This window comes from Paramacrobiotus metropolitanus, unplaced genomic scaffold (genome assembly GCF_019649055.1).
Source record: "Paramacrobiotus metropolitanus isolate TYO unplaced genomic scaffold, Prichtersi_v1.0 Parri_scaffold0000004, whole genome shotgun sequence".
In the NCBI taxonomy this organism is placed as follows: Eukaryota; Metazoa; Tardigrada; class Eutardigrada; order Parachela; family Macrobiotidae; genus Paramacrobiotus; species Paramacrobiotus metropolitanus.
The window spans coordinates 3,193,455-3,217,489 of NW_026570224.1; the positions used below are offsets into that span (position 1 = coordinate 3,193,455).

General features: G+C 42.0%; 6 protein-coding genes across 8 annotated transcripts; 3 read left to right on the forward strand and 3 right to left on the reverse strand.

Moving 5' to 3' along the window:
- Positions 1-174: 174 nt before the first annotated feature.
- LOC129601527 (uncharacterized) lies at positions 175-2,234 on the forward strand. 3 transcript variants are annotated; one of them, XM_055500384.1, is made up of 4 exons: positions 175-713; positions 960-1,027; positions 1,122-1,228; positions 2,076-2,234. In XM_055500384.1, exons 1-4 carry the CDS (start codon positions 281-283, stop codon positions 2,182-2,184), a joined length of 717 nt encoding a protein of 238 aa, XP_055356359.1. In that variant the 5' UTR covers positions 175-280; the 3' UTR covers positions 2,185-2,234. The 3 variants fall into 3 exon arrangements, with proteins under 3 accessions (XP_055356359.1, XP_055356351.1, XP_055356344.1); XM_055500376.1 differs by having other exon boundaries at positions 960-1,228; XM_055500369.1 differs by lacking the exon at positions 2,076-2,234 and having other exon boundaries at positions 960-1,748.
- A 64-nt stretch (positions 2,235-2,298) lies between these two features.
- Positions 2,299-4,758, forward strand: LOC129601551 (protein boule-like). The gene is made up of 7 exons (XM_055500390.1): positions 2,299-2,616; positions 2,685-2,846; positions 3,230-3,317; positions 3,387-3,481; positions 3,737-3,931; positions 4,032-4,139; positions 4,220-4,758. The coding sequence occupies exons 1-7, from the start codon at positions 2,509-2,511 to the stop codon at positions 4,409-4,411; spliced, it is 948 nt and encodes a 315-aa protein (XP_055356365.1). The 5' UTR covers positions 2,299-2,508; the 3' UTR covers positions 4,412-4,758.
- Positions 4,759-4,951: 193 nt separating this feature from the next.
- Positions 4,952-7,172, forward strand: LOC129602578 (DNA polymerase epsilon subunit 3-like). Its single transcript, XM_055501630.1, has 4 exons — positions 4,952-5,452; positions 5,840-5,925; positions 6,008-6,126; positions 6,564-7,172. Exons 1-4 carry the CDS (start codon positions 5,279-5,281, stop codon positions 6,836-6,838), a joined length of 654 nt encoding a protein of 217 aa, XP_055357605.1. The 5' UTR covers positions 4,952-5,278; the 3' UTR covers positions 6,839-7,172.
- On the reverse strand, positions 6,591-8,840 carry LOC129602576 (coiled-coil domain-containing protein 191-like). The gene is made up of 5 exons (XM_055501628.1): positions 8,781-8,840; positions 8,242-8,611; positions 7,627-8,108; positions 7,358-7,512; positions 6,591-7,214 (listed from the first exon to the last, which is right to left on the reverse strand). The coding sequence occupies exons 2-5, from the start codon at positions 8,603-8,605 to the stop codon at positions 6,935-6,937; spliced, it is 1,281 nt and encodes a 426-aa protein (XP_055357603.1). The 5' UTR covers positions 8,606-8,611; positions 8,781-8,840; the 3' UTR covers positions 6,591-6,934.
- A 481-nt stretch (positions 8,841-9,321) lies between these two features.
- Positions 9,322-13,931, reverse strand: LOC129602575 (uncharacterized). The gene is made up of 16 exons (XM_055501627.1): positions 13,671-13,931; positions 12,927-13,253; positions 12,586-12,615; positions 12,453-12,489; positions 12,199-12,308; positions 12,045-12,107; positions 11,837-11,878; positions 11,662-11,700; positions 11,435-11,504; positions 11,273-11,359; positions 10,850-11,001; positions 10,722-10,773; positions 10,449-10,624; positions 10,307-10,367; positions 10,012-10,040; positions 9,322-9,943 (listed from the first exon to the last, which is right to left on the reverse strand). Exons 2-16 carry the CDS (start codon positions 13,251-13,253, stop codon positions 9,647-9,649), a joined length of 1,572 nt encoding a protein of 523 aa, XP_055357602.1. The 5' UTR covers positions 13,671-13,931; the 3' UTR covers positions 9,322-9,646.
- Positions 13,932-15,304: 1,373 nt separating this feature from the next.
- LOC129580780 (uncharacterized) lies at positions 15,305-23,823 on the reverse strand. The gene is made up of 19 exons (XM_055471447.1): positions 23,418-23,823; positions 23,024-23,350; positions 22,717-22,742; positions 22,354-22,640; positions 22,046-22,172; positions 21,783-21,962; positions 21,461-21,686; positions 21,079-21,295; positions 20,332-20,816; positions 19,911-20,126; positions 19,406-19,774; positions 18,006-19,084; positions 17,401-17,744; positions 17,349-17,358; positions 16,930-17,277; positions 16,689-16,852; positions 16,297-16,480; positions 16,161-16,239; positions 15,305-16,103 (listed from the first exon to the last, which is right to left on the reverse strand). Exons 1-19 carry the CDS (start codon positions 23,509-23,511, stop codon positions 15,625-15,627), a joined length of 5,241 nt encoding a protein of 1,746 aa, XP_055327422.1. The 5' UTR covers positions 23,512-23,823; the 3' UTR covers positions 15,305-15,624.
- Positions 23,824-24,035: the final 212 nt, after the last annotated feature.

The window sequence follows — 24,035 nt, forward strand, 5'->3', positions numbered from 1 at the left end:
AATCGTACCTAATTGCAGTTGATTGGGCCTGTTCAACACAGAAAATGTTGATCACAGAAAATTGTTGACTTATTAAATACAGTAAATGCACTACATAGCATCTACTATCTGGTTAAGCTTACTGTACCTTCTTGCGATTGAAAAAAAGTCAAATGGACGCCATAGAAACAAAATTTGAGACTTCTGGAGTTAGTCTTACTTAGAATTAAATACAGTTGCTCCGTGAATTCGTTTTCTTAGGAATTTGCCGTAATTACGGCGAAATTGATGTAGTAATTTTATGGACGGGAAAAAAACTAATGTAAAGAAAGGAAAAGATGAGAAAACAAATAAGATCCGTGAGCTGTCGCTGGTTGAAGAAGCTTTGCGCATTGACTGGACTCATTCAGTCCCGCAGTGTTCTTTGACACAGCTTGATGAATGGTACAATGGCGCAATTGATGCTATCGCCAGAGACGATGATGTGGAGAATTTTAAAAATGCATTGAAAGCCGTGCATCCGCCAATCGCTTTAGTCAGTTTGTTCCAGCACAACCGTGATAATTTCGCCGTATGTGACATCATCAAATTGGCTGTTATTCGCGGTTGTCGGCAAATTGTGGAACTGATCATCAAAATTTTAGGAGAACAGAAATTTTATGAATTTGCACAATGGGGGAAATATAATTGTTCACATATCGCAGCAATTTGGGGACATGCAGACTTAATAGAAAGTGAATGGTGATTTGCTAATTCGCATTAGTTAAATGTGGAGAAAATTTCAGTTGTTGAATTCAACTGTCAGCTCTAAATTCAATTTTTTTCTTGACAGGATAATTTCGCTAACGCTAATCTGCTTGTCTATTTTAAGAAAATGCTAAGTGAAGCGAATAATGTTTGTGAGCTTAATAAAGAAGATTTACGAAAGGATTTTTTTATCAATTGACGGTAATTAACGGAGGGCGTATCTCGTATTTCAGTCTTTCAAGAGTATTTCGTCAAACAGGGCGGTGACCCTTCCATGGTGCCAGCGGACGGAAGTGTCTTGGTACTGGCTCAGCGTTATGGGCAATTACGCATTGCGGAGTACTTTAATTGGTATCCACTACGTGTCGTCTATCAAAAAATATTGAATAATTTAGCTGCACATCTGGATAAGGCTGGACCACAGACTGATCCAGTTTGCACAGAAGAGGATTTGGCTAGATACCGCGCAGGATGTGAAGAAAAACTTGAGCACATCAAACAGGTCAAATTTCGTGAAATGCCATTGCCCGAGCTAATCAATAACATTATCGAGGCTAGTCAGTTACGCGTATTGGCTAAAAAGTTTATAGTCAAATACCTTTCGCAAATCGACAAAGGAAAAATGAAGAAAAAGAAATAAACTTATTCGATGTCCTGTTTACCTCGATTATTCATGTATTTGCATTTTTTTGCTTGTGATTTTTAGTCTCGAATTACATAGCTGCATAGGGTTTGCGCCATGAAACATTGATTATTCATTATTGTGCACACTCCGACAGCAACCAAAAAAGAATAATAATTTTTGTACATAATGATATAAATTTCGATCGAGAAGCAGAATCTTGAAAGATAAAACTTGAAAAAGATAAAAATGATCCAACGTAAATACGAGTACGTGTCTGCGGTCGTACAAAGCAGCTGAAAATTAAGGCGGCATTGTATTAAAGCACTGTTCTAATGTGCATAATGCGTACGTACCGCCTGATGGAAAAAATTCCGCTCTGGTCAGTTCGGGTTCGATATTGGTTTCGTAACCGCATAACTCGAACTGACCGAAAGATCAGTGACACTGACCACTTTGACACTACCAGCCTTGCTACCAGTACCAGACACCAGATTTGCGTTTGCCGAATGCCGACGTTAAAAAAAATGGAAAAAAGTAATAGGTTTCTCTTTATAATTGGAAGTGTGAATTTACTGATGGGTTTGAAATTGAAGTCATGTTTTAATTTATTGATTGAAAAATATTTTGAAACGAAGCATGAGCATAAGTTACTACGTTTTTTAAAGTGTTGATGGACGATGGTCACTGGTCATCGACTCACAGATACTACCTTATGTACTCGTAGTCTCGTACACATCTTGCCGGTTTCGGCATACTGCAGCCCGCACTCAGCCTTTTGGCCAGCGTTTCGGTTCAGAGCGATGACCATTAATCAGCCGGTTGCTGCCCCGTGAACTGAAAAGGGGGCGGTTAATCCAGGCTGCTGACCAATACCCGAGCTTCATGTCTGTAGCGCGAAAAAATTGAACTCCCACAGTACTTTAGGAGCAAAGCGCCCATGGAGAAGTGCAAACGTGAGTCCAGTCTTGTATTTTATTTGGGCAGTTCGTAAAATATTTTCTGCCGGATTTTTTGTTGACGTTTGTTTGATTCAGTCCGGTTGTTGTATTGCCAATATTGATTCTGTTTTGCGCTGTGTTGCGTCGACCTTTATTCGCATTTTTGAAGCCTTTTTAAGTTTCCATCGTGCGTTGTATTTGCTGTGCGGTGCTGACGAAATGGCCAACTCTGGTTTAGTTGAACAGACTCTGGGAGACATGAACGCTTTAAATCTGAATCCGTCGCTGCTGCCCAACAAAGTCTTCGTGGGAGGATTGGCAGAAAAGGTGAGAAACTGCAGACGAAAATGTTTTTGTTTTTATGTCTCTGTTGGTCGACACTGGGTGTGCTGCAGACTGAAACCAGAGATCTACGGGAGATGTTCAACGAGTATGCTCCAGTGCAGGATGTGAAGATCATCGTTGACCGATCCATTATTTCGAAATCGGGGGATCCTCGTCGTTACGCGTTTATTGCGTTTGAAAGTCCGGAGGAAGTAAAGAAAGTGCTTGCGGCGGTAAGAATCCTGGTTTTGCAATTAGAACGTTTTAAGTGGAAAAGGTCAGTGACCTTTAGCAAGCTACGAGTCTTCGCTGTTCTCTGCACATCGGCTCTCTTTATATGTACACCAACAAGTTCATAAGTATTTTGAATAATTCTGTAGTAATAATTTGGAATAGTTCTGTAACTGGTTCTGGTATTTGGAACAGTTCTCTGTCGCGATCCTAAATTTGAATAGATTATAACATAACAATAACATACTAGTCTAAGAAGTTCGTCCTGTTGTGCATTCCGACTTTTTTTGTACCTTGCGATGAAATTTTACTACGTACACTAAAAGATGAAACCTGCCGCTTATGGCTTCGAAGTTGAAATTGCACATGTCTGTTCTTCTTACAGCTATCCGACAAATCGCTGGACTTGCATGGCCGTCGTCTGACTGTTGGACAGGCGTTCCGCAAGCCACAGATCTACAATCGTTATCTTGGTAAATAGCAAAAGTTGCATATTCATTTCGCGTATCCTTTTTTGTGTGAACTTTCCGTTCCATGTTCAGCTCCGACTCTTTTGCCTCCGTTCGTGCACGTTGACCCATATGCGTCATACCGGGCCTGGGCTGCCATTGCTCCCGGCAAAGCGGGCATGATGCAGGTAAAACCACCTTTTACTGGACAGCAGGAAGTAATTGTGGTGCTGTATTGCCTACTAAAAATAAACGATTATAGTTGTATCGTGCATGCGATAAATGTAGACCTAAATGCATCCATATTCACCCATTAAAAATTAGTTTTCATTACAGGTACTTAATTATTTAGCTTCAAAATTGTACGGAGTCAATAATTTTACGAAATGCACTTTCGATTGTGTTCATACTATAATGTATTGAAAAATTCCCATTTTTTGCAGTCGGTATCCATGAACCCGCCGTCGGCCCCGTACACGCTGCCCTATATGACGCCTGCCGCCTATGGCTTCGATCCCGCACTGATATATTCCCCGGGACCAATGATGAGCCCGTACGCGAGTGGGACCATTTCGGCACCTGTGAGTCCCGGCGTTTCTCAGATGCATTCGAGCCACATGTATTCTCAAATGAAAAATGTAAGCGTACCGCACCGCATTCAAAAATCAGTCTGTGAATTCTCGTGAGTTTTTCGCGTTGCTTTGGTGGGCTCTTGTTAGCTGGAATAATTTTTGGCAGGTAATTCCCTCGAATGGTCTCAACAATGATTACGTAAACATGTCTAACGGCTCATCTGGATGCAACAGCCTTGATGACTCCACTTCCGATGTGTATGCGGCGTATAAGGTACGCTTTCGGCTTACTTTGCAGCTTGCAGCATGGTATTATTGTTTTGCTAGTGATACTTACCGTTGTTTCCACATTAGATGCAGCCGACTTTGTCAAATGGGAACGACCAACGCCAGCGTCAGAATGGCCGCATCAATATGGTCAACTCGATGCGCATTCCCTCTTCCAACCCGACCGCCAATGGCCACCACTATATGCATCAAGGCCCGACTCTTGCCACTGAGCCGCGCTTCATGGGCAGTATTCCTCGTCAGCAGTTCGCTGTTTAAGCCGTTGCTTTCCGTGGAATCTCAGGGATCATCCCATCGACTTTGTTTTTTTGTATATTTGTTTTTTCGCGCACACTTAACTTCATTTTAATTTATTTTGGTAATTTATTTGATGGTGAAATTGTGAATAATTTTCCTCATTGTGCTATTTATCATTCTATTTTATTATACATTTCTCATTATGTACTTGTACAGAGCGGTAAATTGCATTTGAATTTTGCCGTAGATGTGTTTGTAGCGGCTTCAAACGTCAATTTTTTTAGTACGATTGAAATCATTGAATAGTATTGACGTTTCAATTGAGTGCAAAATTATGTTGTTTTAATCTGAATAAAACAATTTTGTTGTGGGTAAAATATGTTATGGATGTGCAAGAGTCCACTGGCCACCACGTACAAATCTCCACGGGATCAGGTTACGCAGATTCTTAACGCTTCATGTATGGTGCCTCCCGCTCGAGGTGGCGTTGTTACCTGCTGCTGATGATGCCTTCAGTACGTGAATCGTACGTATGTACTTCAGTACAAAAGGCATCTCGTGAATCGTTGGGTATAATATTATTATTGTTCAAAACGTTTGTTATTTTTTTAAAAAATAGTTTATTATAACGTTAAATTTGGATTTATTGTTAGAACGTAGAGAACGTGTAGAAGCCTTTTTTGCCGTTCGATAATCAGGTTGTTTACAGTTAGGTGAATGCCATTTTCGTTGGTTGTACACCGTGGTCATATCTGGAACTGCTAAACAATCGAGCGAATCGGACGGTTTTTTAATCCCCAATTTTGTCACTTTCAAGTTGTCTTTTCACTTTTGGATACGGAATACTGACGTGTTACCACTGCGCTCGTTACCTTGAAAAACCACGAAATGCCTCGTTCGAAGAAAGTTTTGGATACGGCTGTGGCGCAAGAATCAGAAGAGTCCGAAACCGAGAACGATAACATTGCAAACGAAGTTGAAGGAAATGACGAAGAAGGACCAAGAACCGTGCGGGATCTTAGATTGCCTGAAACCACTGTGATCAAAATGATGAAAGAAGTAGTAAGTGTGGTAATTCCGTGTACCTACACTAGCTGCAGCGCTCAGGCACTTGGTATTCCTTGAATGTTAGTATGCTACTAATGCCTACGATAGCCTACGTAGGAATTTCCATAGACTGGAACGCTGTAAATGTTTATTCGTAATATTATCCTACGACTAAGAGTAAGCGACTGGCCGACTTTAAAGCCGACCAAGCTATTCAGAAATTTCCGGTCAATTTTGAAACTTTGTTGTTTTTTGTTCAATTTTGCAAGGTAATATCGATATTATTATCTGTACGATTCTGTAGTATTTAACTACGTACTTATGATTTAGAAACAAGTGAGTACCCATCCTAGAGTAGCGATCAAATCCGCAGTATATTAAATTTACGTTTCTGTTTCGCAGATTCCAAGAAACGCGATAATCTCCCAAGAAGCCAAAGACTGTATGCGAAGATTGCCTACAATTTTTGTGTTGTTCATTACTGATTAGTATGTCCACTGCTTTTCTTTATTGGATGGACTTACCGTTTTACGATTTTGTTAACGACCTATTTTCTCTTTGTTTTTGTAGCGCCTTGCAAGTAGCCCGCAAAAACAAGCGCAGAACTATTTTGCCAGAGGATATCGTTGAAGCACTGGAGGAAAACGATTTTTACAGCTTCGCGGAGAAAGTTCTGCCGCTTGTCGAGCGTAAGTTGTTTTGTTATTACGCATCTTTTGAGATATGGCTGTTGAATACTTAAGCTTCGGAAATTTTTTCCATAGTTGCTTAATTTTAAGAGTAAATTTAACCTCGCATTATAAGTAACTGCTGGTGCGGGGTTTTAATTAAACAATTTCAATTAAAATGTGGTGATTTTTGGTTTGTGTTCCGTCGGACTTCTTGAATTTTTAAATCTGTTTTGTATGTTTTGCGTCTATTTTATTGTTAGGTACAAATAGTTTCGAAGCCCGCTTTGTATTTGCTGTTGAACGTATTCGTAATCAACAATATGCCGGAGAATCGGAGACAGTTATGCTCTCAATCAGCGATCTCGAAATATTTATTTGGCGCTCCATGCATTAAGAACATAAATTTGATTATTTTAAGGTTTGGTAATAATGTTCATTGAAATTCTCATTTGTAGGAAGGAAAGCAAATTATCGCAGGAAACCCAAGGATTCGGTGGGCGACCAGCCCGACAGCCAAACTAACCCCACCGGAAATGATGACTTTGAGTCCCAGGAGCGTCCCGTTACTGCTGCAGTACCCGACAGGACATCCACGTCGGTGGAGAAGACTGAGGGAGAGAACAGAAACGAATCCGGCGATGTGTCCTCCCAGAGCAGCCGGTCGCCGTCAGTTTCCAGTGAGGATTCCGATTCCCCGGAAGCAGTACAGGAAGAAAGCATGGAAACCTAACATTCGTCTACCACTTTCCTATTGTTCTCCACAGACTGAATTGGATGTCCGTTGATTTGCTGGTTTTCAGTTTTCGCTGCGAAACTTTGTAGCATATTAGAGGAAATTACCAGATTCAACCTGTTTTAAATCAGACTGCTCGAGCACGCTGTTGCTGTGTTTACTCGATAATGGAATTTCTGGTGTGGATATTGCTTTATGTGGTTCAGTGAGTTGAAGTTCCCATTGCTCTACAAATGTTTCCGAGAGACTGAAGTCTGGAAGAAGAGCTTGTATTGTCGTGCACAGCTGCAGGATAATTGAGTTTCGCAGTCTTTGTTCTTTCATAACAGCAGGTAATGTTTGCCATTTTTCTAACACCATCACTTTTGTACACCTGGTAAATACATGAGAAGTAATTTAGATATCCTTCGTTTTAAAAGGATAAAATTAATTCTAGTTCACTATAGTAATGTGAACAGCTTCCGTTAAAGTAAGTAAAAGAGCATAATTTCAAATGAATTAATAACTTCTTTGCACCTCGAAAATAAGTTTTCACATTGCCTCGTTATCCGCTGGTAATAAATTTCTTCATCTTCAAGGTAAAATCTCCAAATCAGCAAAATGCGTCGTTGCTTAAATCGGCGAACAAAAGGTGACAGTCTGGAAATCAGACGTTTCTTCCATAGTTGGACCTTCAAGAAGCAAATGTTTACGAAAGCATTCAACGCCTTAACAATAACTTGCGGAATTATTAGTGCATTGTTCGAATTTTATAGGATTATTCTATTACGCGTTAACGCAGTTACCTGAGACAAATGCCGAATTATCAGTGATTTCCACAGACGCTCGACCATTTTGTCTGCAATCAACTGCTTCGCGTTTAATGTGGTCTGTGTCAGTTGACACCAAACTTTTACAACATTCGCACATAGCCGATGCTCGTGATGTGCTACAGCAGTTTCCCTTTTTTGATTCTGCATTCGCAATAAACATTTCCACGGTTCCATTCCATAAGATAGCAAGAGCATTTTCCTTCGGAATGAATCAGCAAGCGCCATCTTAATACGCAGCATTTCTGCTTCCTGCTGTTTGCGCTGCTTCAGTGACCTTTCCTTCTCTAGCCGCTCTTTTCGCTCCCTGGCTGCTAAGATTTTCCTTTCAATCTCAGCATTTCTAGCTTCTTCTTCAGCTTGACGCCGGAGAGCGACTTCTTGTGCTTGTTGTTGCTCTTTAAGCTTTTTTAGCTCTGCGTGCCGTTTTTCGCGTTCCTCTGCGCGCTTCTGGAAATCTGTTTGTATAGCATGTTTTTTATCATAAAATTTTCAGCTGCACGTTTTATCTGCAGTAATCCTTAAATAATTCAAACCAAGAATTACTCACAGAAGGTCTGCAGGTTATTTCTTAATTACGAAAATTCGTACCAGCGAATCGTTTATCCACTGGCATTTTCCGACGGTCGGAGCCTGAAGAGGATGACGGCTGGGAACGACCCGTGGAAGTTTCGCTTTTGGCCGCCAAATTATCCGATGAGGGATGGTCGTTTTTGCGAATTGGCATCACAGACACCACGGCATGGTTATGTTGTTTTGTTGCAGACGTAAGTGCTTGGTCTTTTTCCGTCGTATCCTTCTCACGCATCGTTATGGCGGAAATCCTCGCTTCAGCTTGCTGTTTTGATTTCTCGTAAGCGCATCGGGATTTGGATGCTTTGCAGTACGCTAGCCATGCTACGAAGGACTTTTGCATGCAACTGGATGCTGTCGGAGAAAAAGCTCGCTGTTCCATGTTGTGCTGCAGAACGCATAAATTTGGAATAACTTCCAAATATTTTTGCAAAACAAGGGCTTACTGTAAACGGATTGTCAAAATCTACGCAGGTAAAAGTCGCGTATTTAATTCATATTTATGGTTAACCGAGCATGGATAATCGCGTTATCCGCGTGTTTGCGCAAATACGCACCGATATGCATAAGTGAACGCTGAGAAACTTTCTGTTGTGTTCTTGATCATGATCATTTAATTATTATAAGTATTCAGTTTTTTTACAGTACTGCAGTATACTTAGCTTCTACTCGTACTTTAATATTGACAACCGGCTGGCTTCCCACCACATAATCGGCCACCAGTAGCATATTATAACTTCCCTCAGGAATTTTACAGTTTTTCCAGTTCGAACTAAAATGCGCAAGTTTTCACTTTTCCTTTTCGCCAAATTTATCATTCCAGCCAAAATTATAATGACGAGTAATCAGGCTGCTGTTAACTCGGTGTATCCCTTAATTTAAGCTTGCGACAAATTGTAACTAGCTAGCGTTTTTCCTGCACCCATAAAAATACCAGTCCAGACCAAATGACAGAATTCGGGAACATCGCAAAAACATTCTCCAATGGTAAGGCACTCGGACCTTCCGCCAAGTTTTTTAATTTTAACACAGCAGCAGTCGCGCAGCAAAATACTTCCATAGTACGAGTATCACTAGTGTGTACTATCCTCACTATTCTAGCATGGAGCAGTGCACATGGGCAATCGGATACAGCTGACCATCGATCGTTAGCTTCTACCGTTCTAACCGTCACTCTACGACTTACAGACGATCACTTTGGATGTGTCCAAACCATAAGTTTGTAAAAATCGATTTTATAAATAACCCACACAGGAACAGTGCTGACGTTTTCGTCAAGAGATTTATCATTGGAAAAACGTTATGGTATGGCGACGCCAAGATTTTTTTAGAAATTAAACGAGTTAATAAAAAAAGAACACAGAAATGTAGGAAAGATAGACGCTGAAGGAAAAATTTTGATCATCCGTATGCATTCACCGTATTACATTTCCATCCCTGAACCCGGCAACTGCACCGTGGCTCCTGCTCCCAGCTTTGGATCCTGACTCTGATCTCCGCTGGCTCCGGCTCCGCTGGGAGTTGGTCCTTGTTGGCCGGTTGGCGCCGGGGCCGACTGACTGCCTCCCGAGGAGGGATTACTACTCATGCCGCCCGCGGCCTGTCGCTGGATGCCACCAACGGACTGACCCTGACCGCCTTGCGGGTGCTGTTGTTGACCACCCGTTCCACGGCTCATCGGCTTTACGATGCCCATCGCCACATTATGGGCAGCGGCCGCCTACATCAGGAATGTTCTATGCATCAGTAACATGAACTTCCGCATTTAAGCAAAATTTTGTTTATTACCTGAGCGCGTGCGGCAAAGCTACCAGGACCTGCAACAGTTAATTTTTAATATAGTGGTATGTATCAGTAATCCTATTACCAGAAATGCGTAAAACTCACGAAAATCACTGCAGTTTTACTAAAAACGGTACATCAATTAGCCAATAGCTGTAAGCTAACTTTTGAATTAGCCAGTTAAGATATTACAGCACATACCGAAAGGTTACTAAAAATTGCAAACACGTAAAACATACATTACATTAAATTAATGCTAACCAACTTGAGAAGATCTATCTTTTTCTATAACTGCAATTACCGATTTCTTCTCCACGTCGGGTAGATTCGGACTGTATGTGAGCCGCCGCCTCTGGTGTCATCTGAAAATAAATTACAATAAAAGATGCGAAGTACTAATTCTTGAAAACTACTGCTTTTACGGATATCTACAGATTAATTACCGGATTAGGTAGCATGTCACGGTATGTGGTGCCGCCCTGGTCACGATCCCATGTTGCACCATAACGCCACGCGCCCCCAGCACTGCGGTTGTTCACAGCCGCTCGGTGCTGCACCAGGCCGGACTGCACGTTATGCACCGCCGCGGCGTGAGCGCGTGCCGAAAAGCTCCCGTGGCCTAGAATATCCAATGAAATACGTTTACAATTTTACATCCAGTTATAGAACGGCTAATTAGGAAGGAACTGAAAAACAACAGGCTAATGAAAACGTACTTGTATCTTCCCCTCGTTTTGACGCTTCACTCATGATATGCGCAGCAGCTTCCTACAGAAATGGTGGGTTTGATAGAAACGTTGGCCAACTAAGCCCAAAACAGTAAACGGATATCCGTTATTCATACCGGCGTCATTGGATTCGGCGACATATCATCGTAAATAATGCCATTTTGCACATCCCAGTATGTGCCTTGTCCGGATTGAGCGGAAGTGAAAACGCCCATCTGGACGTTATGTGCAGCACCTTCCTGGGCACGAGCGGCGAAAGATCCATGACCTAAATTTCACAGACCATTGTACAGCGATCACTGCCTTTATAACCACATACCGTAAGTAGTGATACAGCCATAGCAGTGTTTTTTCCAGTAGTTGGTAACCGTTGTGGTAGGACTCAGCTGCTATGTGGAAGTGCAAAATCATTGAAAAATAATGGTCATATGACATATTATGACAGAAGTTTTTGCCAGTAGTACATTCGAGCAGACAAGTCTTCAAGTAATGGCTATATCTGCAAGGAAGTCTCATTCACAGGTGGTACCGAAACTCACCAATATCTTCTCCCCGACGGGCCGACTCAGACTGGATGATAGCTGCTGCATGAGGCGTCATCGGATTGGGGAGCATGTCGCGGTACACTGGACGACAAGTTCATTATTTTCATAGTTTATCATTAATAAAACTACGACAAATCGCACAAAAAGACTGCGTACCAGTTTCGCCTTGTTGATGCCAAAATCCGCTCTGGTTTCGCCGGCTAGACCCTCCTTGCGAGCTCGATCCCTTCATTACAAAGAATAAATACACACATGCTAACAATAAATCACCAGAAGAGCACGTATCAGTATGCGTTTAAGTTGTATTCGGTTGTATTAATAGCCAAACCTTATAGCCTAATAGCCTTGTATGACCTTATTCGACAAACAGAATTAATATTAACCTGGATGGTGGGTTGACCTTGACCTTGCGGATGATTCCCCTGCAAAACTGAGGCAATAGGAGTAAAGTTTAATACAAAACAGCAGTTAATAAACCAGAAGGCAGCTGCCAACAGCAACATTCATATTCACGTAGCGGTTTTGAATAATCTAAAACATACACCTATTCTAACGAACCTGCGTTGGTTGTTGACCTTGTTGAGACTGCGCAGGATCAGCCTAGAACATTCAAACCAGACATACAAATTTGAATTGTGACCAGACAGCGCTGAGCTGCCACGGGAATCTCAAAACAGCACCGGGTAATTAATATCCCCACGATAGGGCAACGCACCCGACTAGCACGTGCCATAAGATCAGCAAACACATATTACGCCGACCGTACCTGTTGCGGATTCTGCCCGCTCTGTGTTGGATTGGGTCCGGGATTTGGTCCGTGGGGATTGCCCTAAGGAGTCAAAATGTGCTTGTGCGGGTCATTAAATCATTAATTTGACTAAACATGTCGCGTACAAAAAATCAATGCCGAAACAACATACCTGTTGCGGCTTCGAGGTGGGATTGCAGGCTGGAACAATTCCCATTGCCACGTTATGAGCAGCGGCCGCCATCGCCCGGCTGGCAAACGACCCGTGCGAGGTATCCTCTCCTAAAACAACTGCCCATAAACGGAATATTGGTAAATCGTAAATCACTGAAGATTATAAGATTGTGGTATTTCCTTGGATCCCTGTGCCGTGTGCCGGTCGTACGAGTATTACAGCACGTGAAAAAATTATCACATTGCACTCACCACGCCGCGCTGCTTCGCTCTGGATATGAGCCGCTGCCTAATTCAATAAAAAATAGGCAATACAATAATTACATGGGATCATAAAAACCAATTAGATATGTTAATGTTAGACACAGACAAATGTTAATGTTACCTGCGGAGTCATCGGGTGAGGCAGCATGTCCTGTACAAGTAAAAAATTACTGTAAGTGTTTTAAAGGAACTACAAACAGAAAAAGCATTCCCAATCGTCTAGCTATCGTTTAATCACTTCCCTGTCTTCGCTTTAGCCTTTTGTATTATGCAGATAAAAAAACTTTAACCAGATCAAAAAACTTTTGAAATTTCCCCACAAACTACGTTCACGTTTTTAACAGTCACAAGCAGCCAAGCGTAACAAAATATTGTGCAATTTAAATCAAAGGCGCAGTGTTTTTGTACAGTACTTACTTTAGTTAAAACGTAACATAAAATGTAGGCACTATATGCACTTACATCATAAACGACTCCGTCTGCTTGAAACCAATAACCGGAATTCCCTGTATTGGCACTGCGCTGTCCGCTAGGACAGGGATTGCCCGCTGTCCACTGCGCATTCGGCTGGGTTCCGTTCGTCGACGACCCGTCACCAGCGGCATTATTGGTCGCCTGCCCAAAGGTATCCGGCACCGTGCCCGTGTTAACATTTTTGGCCGCCGCGGCTTGTGCACGGGCCGGAAAACTGCCGGCTGCGGCATCCTTGCCCTCCAACGTCTGCGTGGACTGGATGCGGGCCGCATCTTCCGGTTTCATAGGATTAGATGGGTTCGTTGGTTGCGACATCTACAATTGTTTGCGAATTTGAAAAAGATGTGCGGTATGCACAAGGCTTCATGAATAATCCCGTACTGCAATGTGGATACGCTTTATAGGGCTTATGCAAAATCTCAATATGTATTCCCATAAACCGATCGAAAATAACGTTATCAAATGGAGTAATAATAAAAGTAAACGGTAAACATACGCATACTTCATAAGCAAGCCGCACTATATACAAATTACAACTGCTACGGCGCATATACCGCGGTGCGTAATGGCCACAAAAGCCACATTTAGCATTGCTTACTATTTACAGTAATTTTGGACTCCGTCCGTTGCAGTCCGTTGCAACTTAAATATAGCTCGTATCAGAATTTAGCATGCATTTCAATACGACCTTGATTATAGTGCGAGTCTGGTGTAAACGCTTCCTGCACGTACCTCAATTAATCGATGAGAATAGCAAATTGCAAACAAAATTGGAAAATATCAAAATTAATAACTCTGCAAGCGTAAACGTTCGATCATGCAGTTGCCCAAAGGGAATGATCTCAAAAATTCCACTGTTCTACACTATCGTGCTAGTCAAAGATTGTCAACGCGAATATCTTCGTCGCAATGATAAACTGGTGAGAAAGTAAGTAAATGCTATCGAAAATCGACTGTCTACGTCGTCGTCTAGCGAGCGCTTCGCAACACTCCACATGCCGAATCGGCTCCGTTGTGATAGCGTTAGCACTGGGTAAATCCCAGTACACAGACTGTCGCAGTACATACTCGGGGCCGGAAGGATCCATCCTATTGCACTCGCAAAACTGCGTCGACACTTCGCACTTGTCCAGGTGGCTAACTAAATGTGGGATGTTGACGTGCGGAAGACAAAAGTGTGTATTCGAGGACGCTGTCACACAGAATACAGATTATGATCATTTAATGATTGTACATGTGCCAGTGACTGCAACATCACAAAATACTAATAATATTATGCACTTCCAAATGCTTACAGGTGCTAAAAGAGTACTTATGCATATTATTCCATCACAGTACAGTCTCAGTTAAAAATGCGGCATTATTCCGTATTCGCCGGTCAACCGTAATTACAATGCGCGACAATACCGCTTATTATTAATTAAACGAAAGCATTATAGCTATAGTTTGAAGATCTAATAGTGGTGATTACTGATAGCACTAATAGCATTGTTTTTGAGAGGTTACCTAGAGTAGATATATCTATATTACTCGTTTGATGATGTCTCGAATTAGATTGCTTTTAGCTGAATTTTCATATCAGAGTTTAGTCAGACTCCAACTTGCCATATATGGCTCTCATAATTAAATGGCATAATGAAATATTCGGCTTTCCTCTCTGTGCAATGCACTGCTTTCGTCTGCGTATATGGCTACCATTAAGAAAAAGGGGTGTAATCTGAAGCTGGGTTGAAGACGACTGCTTGCGGCAAAGAAATCATGGATGGCCTTTGGATTTAAAAATGTCACTGCATAATACAGTCTGTACCTTTGTGTGTATTGTGTAGTGATTAACGATTCCAAACCTCCTCAAAAAATACCTCTTATAATAATTATTAGGTACAGGCCGTAAAGCACTGACGGATGCAAAAGTACCGTATTTTGACTGCTTAGTTGGAAGTGGTTGACCGACAAAACAATCCAAGTTTTTCAGCATAGAAATTTCCGAACGCTTAAACTTAGTTGGTCTACACGTGTAAGGGACAAATTATTTTAATGGTCAGCGGACTGGAAATTAAGAACTATTGCGAACGGATTGCATAATTGCGTACTTAAATGGCCTAAATGTTTTTAGCCTAATAATTATGTACGGTATTTTAACTTGTACTTACTGATTTGTGCAACAAAAATAGATTAGAGCAGCTATACAATTACCTAGGTATGTTCCCTGCTGGTAGATCATGATTCGTATGTCCGTTACGGTTTATGGGTGGCTACAAATTACCCTGATTGTGAGCCCTGAGGCATAAATAACTGTAAGTACATCAGCACGGTATCGTGATCAGATAATGGAAAAATTAGACATACTAACCAAGTCAAAATTGCGCTGTGATTGCGTAATATTGTCTTAATTTCTGCTTGAGTTGTACAGTATGACAGAAGCTGTGAATAACAAGCAAAGATACGACAACAACAAACTTGCAAAAACAGCATACCACGAACAAAATTTCAATTTTAAAATGCGGCAACACTTGCTGTACATGGAACCAGTTACTTATTTTGACTTCCAATGCCGCAAACGAAATGTCCACACTTAACTATGGTGCTTGTACTATTCAAGCAACCAACCTAAAAAGTAAAAGTAGAAACCATCACAGTCGTTATTCACAGACAGAGCCGCTGGCCACCCGAAACCAAGCTGCTGCCTTTAATCTTCATCCATGTTCTCCAGTTCAGCTTCTCCGTGACCCGTCCCTGTTCCCACTTCATTGTCCAGCGAATCATCATCATCATCCTCCACATCCGACTCATCGGTGCTATTATCCAGAAGCCATCGCGATCCTTGCAGACCCATTGCATCCATAAATGCCACGGCGTCGTCTTCCTCCTCTGACGCATCGTCATCAGATTCATGTTCTCCTTGAGTATCTACTGATTCAATACTATCCTGTGATACCGGCTCTTCCATATCGACGTCCTCATCATCGGGCAGTATTCTGTCCGGTTCAACAGTTTGGCTCACGCCCACGTCGGCGAAATCCATCTCTGTCAGAGCGGGGAAAACAGCAGTTGGCTGCAAACCAAATAGCTCCTCCAGGATGGAAAGGCTCATCAATGATTCAAACGCAGACACACGACAACTGAGGAAAATGAAGTTCAAAGATCCATCGTCCATCCACTCGTTTTCTGTATCCACAAAACAGTCAACTCAAGTCACCAAGCAATTAATCAAAATCGACTCACCTGCACTGATATCCAGATATCGCGGTGGTTCAGTCAACACCCGGCGAGTTTTCTTTATTAATCCCAGAACACACAATATCTGTAAAATAGTCAGAATTACGGTTTGCACCCAAATTTTAACTGCAAAATACGGTACTTTGACGATTTCCAGAATCGTGCGAGGGAGGAAATATGGCTGGAACTGGGTAATGACGGCTTCCAAACTGGTAACATGCTGTTCACATATCAACTGTAAAATCCAGCGCAGGTGATTTATGAGAACTTCTCCATTAATATTTCCATCCAATTTGGTCCAAGGATAAGGCACATAAACTTCCCGCCTAGACGAAAAATGGTCGCTGTTCGAAATCAAAAGATACGCAAAATGATCGAAAGCAGGAACAGAGAAAACACTACTTAATACGGAAAGCACAATGTACATTTAATATTTATTATATTAATACACACTTGTTTATCTGATGGGAGTTCGATCTTGATTAATATTTAGGTATTCAATTACGCAGAAAAACCTTGTCTTGAAAGGCATACTTTGATGATGACGTCTTTTCTTGCACCCATGGCGCAGCACACAGTGCTGAAACGTAACGCACACTGTCACAACCTGCCTCCACTATGCAACCGGCCATTATCAGACGTTGCAATACATCATGAACGAGGGAACACGACCACTGGTGTTCTATATCCATTATTTGCTGTGAAACACATACTGGGTTACACTTTGTCCAAGGTTTAAAGATTGTCAAACAAAAACTCCAACGGCAACACTTACATAAAGTTCTTTCTTCGTTGTTCCCGAACAGCGATGCGATTTCACTTCAGCCAAAACCAACCTTGCGAATTCAAGATCGTCATCAGCAAAGTATTTCTTAACATACACGAAAAGTTCTTCCTCCGATCGCGGCAGCGTGATCGAGCGTTCCTGTTCAGCTATCCACGGTTTAAATCGAATTTCCAGGGCTTCACGCAGCTGACAAGTAATTCCTTCAAGAGCCCATGCTGCACGCTTAATCCGATATTGTGCCGGATCTATTAAGGCACCCATGGTAAATTCGTCCTCAGTTTCCGCTTGTAATCTGGCCCAAAAACTCGAGCCCAAGCCAGTCAACTGGAACACATCCTAAAAAAAGAAATCTTGTGCGCACAAGATCTACAATTCAGTAACGTTTATGTAACGGCGAAACGATAAACCATGCACAATCTCACTTACGTTAAGCTGGGCTCGGTTGTAATTCAAATTCACCGCCAACTGTTGTACAACGGGATCGAAATACAAAGAAATCCAAAAGCTGAATTTTCAGCATTTGGATCACACATTTCCACACACACGGATGGACGAATGTTATCGGCAACCAACGTTCCTTGCACATTGCGATATTTTTCAGTGAATCGCATGCTCAATCCCATGGATTTCGTTCCAACCGTTACCATCAAATGCGGGGTCAGTTTGTTAGAGATACCCTTGCGATATGCCAAAATTCCACGGTAGCTTAAATAGGTAGCCACCCCGACCATAATACGCTGGGGTTGTTTTTCAAGGATTTCCAATAAACGGTTATCAATCGTCGATTCGGTATGGAGAGCTTGCTGTAAAGAGAAATAAGAATACTAAAGGGAAAGGATAAATTAACACTGTTTACGCTTAGCTAACAAAATACAGTATGACTAAACGGAGATGTGAGTGTCGAAGCAGAAGCGAAGTGTCGGAGATAAGCAGTCGAAGCAGAACGTTTAGTTGAGAAAATACAGTATGACTAAACGGAGATGTGAGTGTCGAAAACCATTACAGTAAGTAAAACAGTTTTGAAATGCAGTGTTTAACGAATGAATCGGAACGAAGATTCTTACCATAACCAAATTTTCCATGGTAAACTGCCTTGCCGTCTCCGATTCGTTTATAACACTTCGAATACTCGTACTAGAACTGGTGTGAAGTAGTTTTCGTCTTGGATACGGTGGCGACTGGAAAATCTTATTCAACACCTGCACCACCATTTCCCGCCAAGCATCAAATAATTCCCGCATGCTCAAAATATCCTTCCTTGTCTGGTTAACAAACTCCAAAAATGCTTCGAAATTCACCATTCGTCGTGCCATATCCTGCACCACCAGCATTTCATTAATGGCTTTGGGCAATCTCCCGATCCGATGCAGAATAACATCACATTCCAGCATACTGCGCCGAAATGCCGCATCGGGAAAGTATGTTGTCAGCAAGTCCACCAGCATCTCCACGTACACTGGTTTCCGCTTGAACCGGGTGATCAAATCACGAATCGCTAAGTATGCTACGGCAACCAGCTCCTCACCGCGACACCATGGCCTTTCGTTATGGAATAAGGAACCCCAATTCGAGGGCTGAAATAAACGGTGGATTTCCGCTGCACCAGCTTTAACGGGCGATTTTTTCACTGATTTCCTGACAAACTTCGGCCCGGGCTTGACCTTTATTCCGCCGGTAACCACTTTTAATCGCTTTGGTGTTTGCTGCGGTAAGTTCTCCCCACGGTAGATAGTTACGTTGGTCTGAACATAGGGAAAATCATCCAGATCGGCTATGTATGTCGGATGACACTGATTGTGGTGTGCCAGAACCATGCGTCGTTTCCAGAAAAGGCGTTCATTTAATTTCAACATGGAATCGAAGCCGAAGATGGATAGACGGTCACCAGGAGGCCGGAAAACAGTCGTAAGTGTGTCGGGATAGGCTAGTGCCACGGCGCTTCCAAATCGTTTCTTCAACTCATCCACACGCAGTCGATGAAGCCCCTCATTCGCTGTGGGAACGTCTTCGGTTTTCAATCGTCGCCAATTTTTTGTCAAAGACTCCTGCTGGATAATTTGCCAGAAAGTGATAACATCTTCGTCACAGTGAAATTCAAATGTCCTTTCAGGCAAAGTATTAATCAGTTCTTCATTCAGCACACCTAGAAATTTGCACTAATTATAAAACAAGAGTCGCACATAGTTGTGTACTTGCTTCTGTCAGCGGCGATTTTTATATTGAAGCGTTTTCATAATTTACTAACAATGCGGCAGTACTGGAAACTGCAACCATCTTTTAAATATCATTCTTTATGAAAAAAACTGAAAAGCGCGCACCTTGATCTTAAAACCATATTCCCATCTATTATTATTATTATTATTATTATCGTACTACAGTAGCCAAACTCCATTACGGAGACTTATTACCCTCAGGTGAAAACCGTTGGGCAAACCAGGCTATCTAAGCCCAGTGTTATGCTCACCGTTATTGATTTGAGAATCCAAAACGTTTTTGGTATCAGGAACCGTAATATGATTGCTGACATAATACAATTCCGTTCCATCGGGATACATCAAGTCTTTCGGTCCTTCTCTCACAAAACCAAAGCACTGCAGGAGATCTAGAAGATCTCGTAAAACGTAGACAAAATGCCGGCTTTCCAAAGTGTGCGTTATAATCCTCAAATCTTGTAAATGCATCGGAAGGGACGATATGGTCGAATCCGCCACACTGGTGAAAACAAACTGCTTATCTGCCTCCGAGGGCATCTGAAGTGGCACCAATCGAACAAACACAGCCAACGGCATCTGATAGACGATTTCCTCCATTGTTACCCATCCGGGATAACTGCCTATAAATACAGCAATACACGTATCAAAAGGTATGATTATGACTGTAGGTAACAAGGGGACAGGATTACGTGCAGTGTGCGGACTGCTTAGCAAACAAAAGTCATTATAAATACCAGACAAACATGAGCTTCTTACCACAAAATTCGAAGTTTTCGCATTTTCGCGCCCAAAATGGTCGTTCTCTGGCAGACTCAGAATCTGAGCGCTGATAGGTCAACTGGATTAAGTAGCGATGCAGGAGGCGCACTCTAGTAATCCGTTCCCGAGAATATATTTCATGGCATGAGTACTTTCCTGGTGCAATTTTACAGAGTTCCAGTGCTCGTTTAATATCCTTGAACGGTCCCAGGGCTACACACAGAGGCAGATTACGAGTTATTATTTCGTTCACCCATGTAAGAAAATATCCAACACATCTTTCAAAAATCGCATTTTAAAATCCCAGTTTCGCTAAATCAGAGAAAATTACGTAGCCATCCGATAGCATCAAATATTTTTTAAATTTCATTTCGCTACGCTCCAGCATTTTTCCACTTCCCAAACCGCGCTTCCTTACCAGTTTGTAAAACATTCGTGAAAGCCAAACGTTTTCCATAATGTATAATCTTTCCCCGATCAACAGAAGAATGGACTACCAAAACAGTCTGCTCTTCGATGTTTTCTGGTCCAGTACTGACTAACTGCAAAAGTTGATTGCTGGTTGCGATAATATCTACCGTAAACGATCCCTTATTGATTTCCGTCTGCAGCCATGCATGAAACTCCGCAGGTGATATTTTCGGAGGATCGGGGTGAAAAAACCGCACCAACCGCAAGAAATAGTTCGCATCCGGAAAGTAGAGCATTTTTTCGGCAGCCTGTAACAGCTTTAATTTCAACGCGGCAACTGCTGCTTCTCCAATTATCACAGGATTGGTCAGAGTTTTGTCTGAAGTGGATGTAGCTAGAGCCACAGTGGCATCTTCCATTGTTTCCGGCTCGTCTTTCGTCAGTTTCTTCGAAATTTGCTGCCGCTCTTCCTCCGATGATACAAGAACATATCTGCAAATTTTAACAAAGATTACTGCAAACGCTAAACGTTCATACAAATTTACTTTCATAAGTTCATCCAAGTAATTTCTGAAAGCTATACAGACTTGTAGTGTCTTCTAGAGATTAGTAACCAAGAATTTTCTACACTGTATAATTATCTTTCGCTAGTGTTTACTGCTTATAGCAGATTCTCACGTTAGGGGAATTAATTAAAATTCCTCAAAAATTATTACTAAATTTTTTCATAATTATCTTAAAAATGATAACGAACCGTTTAGGCTTATTTCGAGTACCAAACCGGCCGGAACGGATAACATATCCAGTATCGAGACAGTAGCCAAGCGTAGGATTCGCCCGACGCTTTCCGACACCGTGTTGAACGAAAATAGCTCGTATCTCTGGTTCAGATAAGCCGCGTTCTCGGTTGGCTTTCAACAAAGACAACACAGCAAGCATAGCTTGCTTCCTGGTTGGTTTATGGACAAGTTCTAAAAACACGACAAAATGAGACCGATTCACGCATACAATTTCAAAAAAAGCACCTCCCTGCATTGCAAAGAAAATAAATCAATATAAAGCAGAATATTACGTGGATTGTGCGTACAACAACGCCAAAGCAATTAATAACAGGCAAATGGACAGATTACACGCACTCAAATCTTCAGGAACGACGTAAGGTTCAATCACAAGCGGTGTTGCTTTGCTCTTTTCCACTTCTGGATCGACATACGTCACCACGAATTTAGCGTCTAAATCGCCTTCTAACTGCGGATACTTGTCCATCAATTCCGATTTTGTAAAAGTTTTGTGCTTCATGTCAGGCAAAATCCGTCGGATGCGCCTCCTCATTTGGTACTGATCCGGGACGTGCTCATAAGCCTACAGAAAAAACATTCGCTAAAAAAAGGTTAACTTTTTAATCCAATCCATCTGACAAGTAATAACGTTCACTGTCATACAAAGTACATTCAGTACCTCCAGTCTTGGAAGTAAAACAATTGGATAACCTGGAGCAGGAGCGCTATTAATCAAATGCTGCACTTGGGCAAACCACTCCTCGCTTTTGGTGTTCACTGGCCGATCAAAATGTTTCAGAAAAGCGCACGTAATGTACGTATAAGCCATATACGCCATTTGAATATCAAATCGGAGTTTCTAAAGACGTCGAAATGATAATTTTAATACAAAGTAAATATTGGTAAAAGAGGTGATAAATAGTGTTACAAAAGAGGTTACACCTTTTTGCTGATAAGATTAAGATCTCGCAATATTCCCGTATAATTGTGCACTTGTTTCAGTGTCTGGATTCCTCTCCCCAAAATAGTCCAACCACGAAGGACCAAAAATACGCCGTAATGACGGTGTCTACAAAATAATATTTCGGATAAGTGAAGCGAATGCAACTTTCCTAAATCGAAAACACACTAACAATGGATGTGTCAAAGTATGGCTGTAAGAATTACATATGAATCAGGGGTGTAGCAAGCAAGAAAATGTTCGAAATTTCTTTTTAATTATCGTGATGGCAGAATTATAACTGGCTCACCGTCCGACAAGTTCCAATACGGCATAAGCGCCAGGCGTCACCTTTCTCAAGTCAGCTGCATCCAGTTTATCTATTCCCAGGGCCTTTTTGCGCAGCTTATCACTGGCCACGATGACCAAACGGTCGCCATACTGTTCCCGAACAACAGACAACGATGGTTTCGACTTTCGAAGTGTATGTGAAATGTCTGTTCGTGTGTGTAAACAGCGGCAAGATCCCAAAATTTCTGGTGATTTTTCGAAAAAAATTCCGTAACAATTCAGGAATGACGATGGTACTTCTTTTGCCTAAAAAATAAAACCCTGCGTGAAATCACCAATAACGGATCGACGAACTTGCGAAGTCTCCATTGGCGTTGCATACCTCCCAGCCATAGGTGAATATTGTCACTAAAAATAAGAAAAGAAGTTAAATTTGGTAATACGAAGCCAAATCAAGACTGCATAACGATCCAGAACGCACTATGAAATACACCGAGTGAAAACCATAACAAAAAAGTGTCTCTTCAGAGGATTGAACTCAGATCATCCACGACAAAAACCATTTTTATTTCAAAAACATGTACGCATCGGCTGTTCACCGGTATCAAAGCATCGATTGCACTGCAAGCGAGACAGCTATATTATGTTTTGCGCTATGTTATCGCGCGCACAGAACCTACAACATATACCTTCATGACCATCATTAGAGGATGATTTCAAAGTGATGTCCACTTCGTCATCATCTGCGTCCACTGCTGAGAAAGGCCGCTTAAACGCTGATTCCACACTAACTTCCTCCGGTAGGTCGGCGTTCGTAAAATCCTCGACCTTTTTATATTCCAATTCGGGAATAATGGACCGTGCCTCTGGTAGAAGATACACTGACAATTCTTGGTCTGCCAACAGCTCTTCCCAAGCTGCTTGTTGAAAAGCAGCATTCTGGACATCGACCGTCTCGTTGTGATAATAACGGAACGCCTCCTGCAAGCGGATCCAGAAGGATGCCAACGTTATCCCTAAAAAACGAAAGACTGGGTGTAACACTCAAGTCTAAAGGCTTTGATTCAGCGGAGTATTACGTGCCTTCCAGTCCTTCCAGTGCCACTTCACGTCGGTAGCATTCATTTCCCGCAGGAATGGGCTTGGAGGCTTTGGACGATCCAGCCTTTCTTCCCATTTACTGATTTACAGAAAAACCACTCTCAACCTCCCAAACTCCAAGGTACCGAACGGACAGTGGCACAGTGCAACGAAAACGCGGTACCGCACTTCAGACTCCAGTTTAAATCACTGAAGCCTCACATAATACCAGAGACAGTTGTTTTGTCTTTGATAATTGACAACGTACCGCGGTATTATATATTAAACGAAATGAGTTCGAAAAATTGTAATGATTGTTTTGTGACAAGTTTTTTCTAGTGACAGAGATACCGTAACAGAGTCTTTTAAACTTCTTGCAGTTGCTTACTGTAAACGTCGTTAACATTACCGTATGGTGATTTGATTTACGTTTTGTTAGTAGTGTACCTAGTGCGATTTGCTCCAAAGCAAAATGGAACCGAAAGTCGAAAATGATCGTGCTACCGAAAATTGAAATTGACGTCACGCCAAGGAAGCTGTGATTGGTCAGAGTTTTAGCTCGGCTCGGGAATGGAGTAATTGGTCTAACGCGTTGGGGCGGGGCTAAAGGCTCGGGCGTGG

What these genes read in the sequence shown, in the direction of transcription:
- LOC129601527 (XM_055500369.1), top strand. Translation starts at nt 281, where the DNA reads ATGGACGGGAAAAAAACTAATGTAAAGAAAGGAAAAGATGAGAAAACA. An exon ending in ACATGCAGACTTAATAGAAA is followed by an intron (nt 714 to 959) that starts GTGAATGGTGAT and finishes CTCGTATTTCAG; the next exon opens with TCTTTCAAGAGTATTTCGTC.
- LOC129601551 (XM_055500390.1), top strand. Translation starts at nt 2,509, where the DNA reads ATGGCCAACTCTGGTTTAGTTGAACAGACTCTGGGAGACATGAACGCT. An exon ending in TAAAGAAAGTGCTTGCGGCG is followed by an intron (nt 2,847 to 3,229) that starts GTAAGAATCCTG and finishes TTCTTCTTACAG; the next exon opens with CTATCCGACAAATCGCTGGA. An exon ending in ATGTGTATGCGGCGTATAAG is followed by an intron (nt 4,140 to 4,219) that starts GTACGCTTTCGG and finishes TTTCCACATTAG; the next exon opens with ATGCAGCCGACTTTGTCAAA.
- LOC129602578 (XM_055501630.1), top strand. Translation starts at nt 5,279, where the DNA reads ATGCCTCGTTCGAAGAAAGTTTTGGATACGGCTGTGGCGCAAGAATCA. An exon ending in TCAAAATGATGAAAGAAGTA is followed by an intron (nt 5,453 to 5,839) that starts GTAAGTGTGGTA and finishes TCTGTTTCGCAG; the next exon opens with ATTCCAAGAAACGCGATAAT. An exon ending in GTGTTGTTCATTACTGATTA is followed by an intron (nt 5,926 to 6,007) that starts GTATGTCCACTG and finishes TTGTTTTTGTAG; the next exon opens with CGCCTTGCAAGTAGCCCGCA.
- LOC129602576 (XM_055501628.1), bottom strand. Translation starts at nt 8,605, where the DNA reads ATGGAACAGCGAGCTTTTTCTCCGACAGCATCCAGTTGCATGCAAAAG. An exon ending in TAATTCGGCATTTGTCTCAG is followed by an intron (nt 7,513 to 7,626) that starts GTAACTGCGTTA and finishes TGCTTCTTGAAG; the next exon opens with GTCCAACTATGGAAGAAACG. An exon ending in TGTGAAAACTTATTTTCGAG is followed by an intron (nt 7,215 to 7,357) that starts GTGCAAAGAAGT and finishes TGTATTTACCAG; the next exon opens with GTGTACAAAAGTGATGGTGT.
- LOC129602575 (XM_055501627.1), bottom strand. Translation starts at nt 13,253, where the DNA reads ATGTCGCAACCAACGAACCCATCTAATCCTATGAAACCGGAAGATGCG. An exon ending in GCGGGCAGAATCCGCAACAG is followed by an intron (nt 11,879 to 12,044) that starts GTACGGTCGGCG and finishes TGAATGTTCTAG; the next exon opens with GCTGATCCTGCGCAGTCTCA. An exon ending in GCTTTGCCGCACGCGCTCAG is followed by an intron (nt 9,944 to 10,011) that starts GTAATAAACAAA and finishes TTCCTGATGTAG; the next exon opens with GCGGCCGCTGCCCATAATGT.
- LOC129580780 (XM_055471447.1), bottom strand. Translation starts at nt 23,511, where the DNA reads ATGGGAAGAAAGGCTGGATCGTCCAAAGCCTCCAAGCCCATTCCTGCG. An exon ending in CACGAATGTTTTACAAACTG is followed by an intron (nt 20,127 to 20,331) that starts GTAAGGAAGCGC and finishes CTCTGTGTGTAG; the next exon opens with CCCTGGGACCGTTCAAGGAT. An exon ending in GGATTCTCAAATCAATAACG is followed by an intron (nt 19,085 to 19,405) that starts GTGAGCATAACA and finishes GCAAATTTCTAG; the next exon opens with GTGTGCTGAATGAAGAACTG.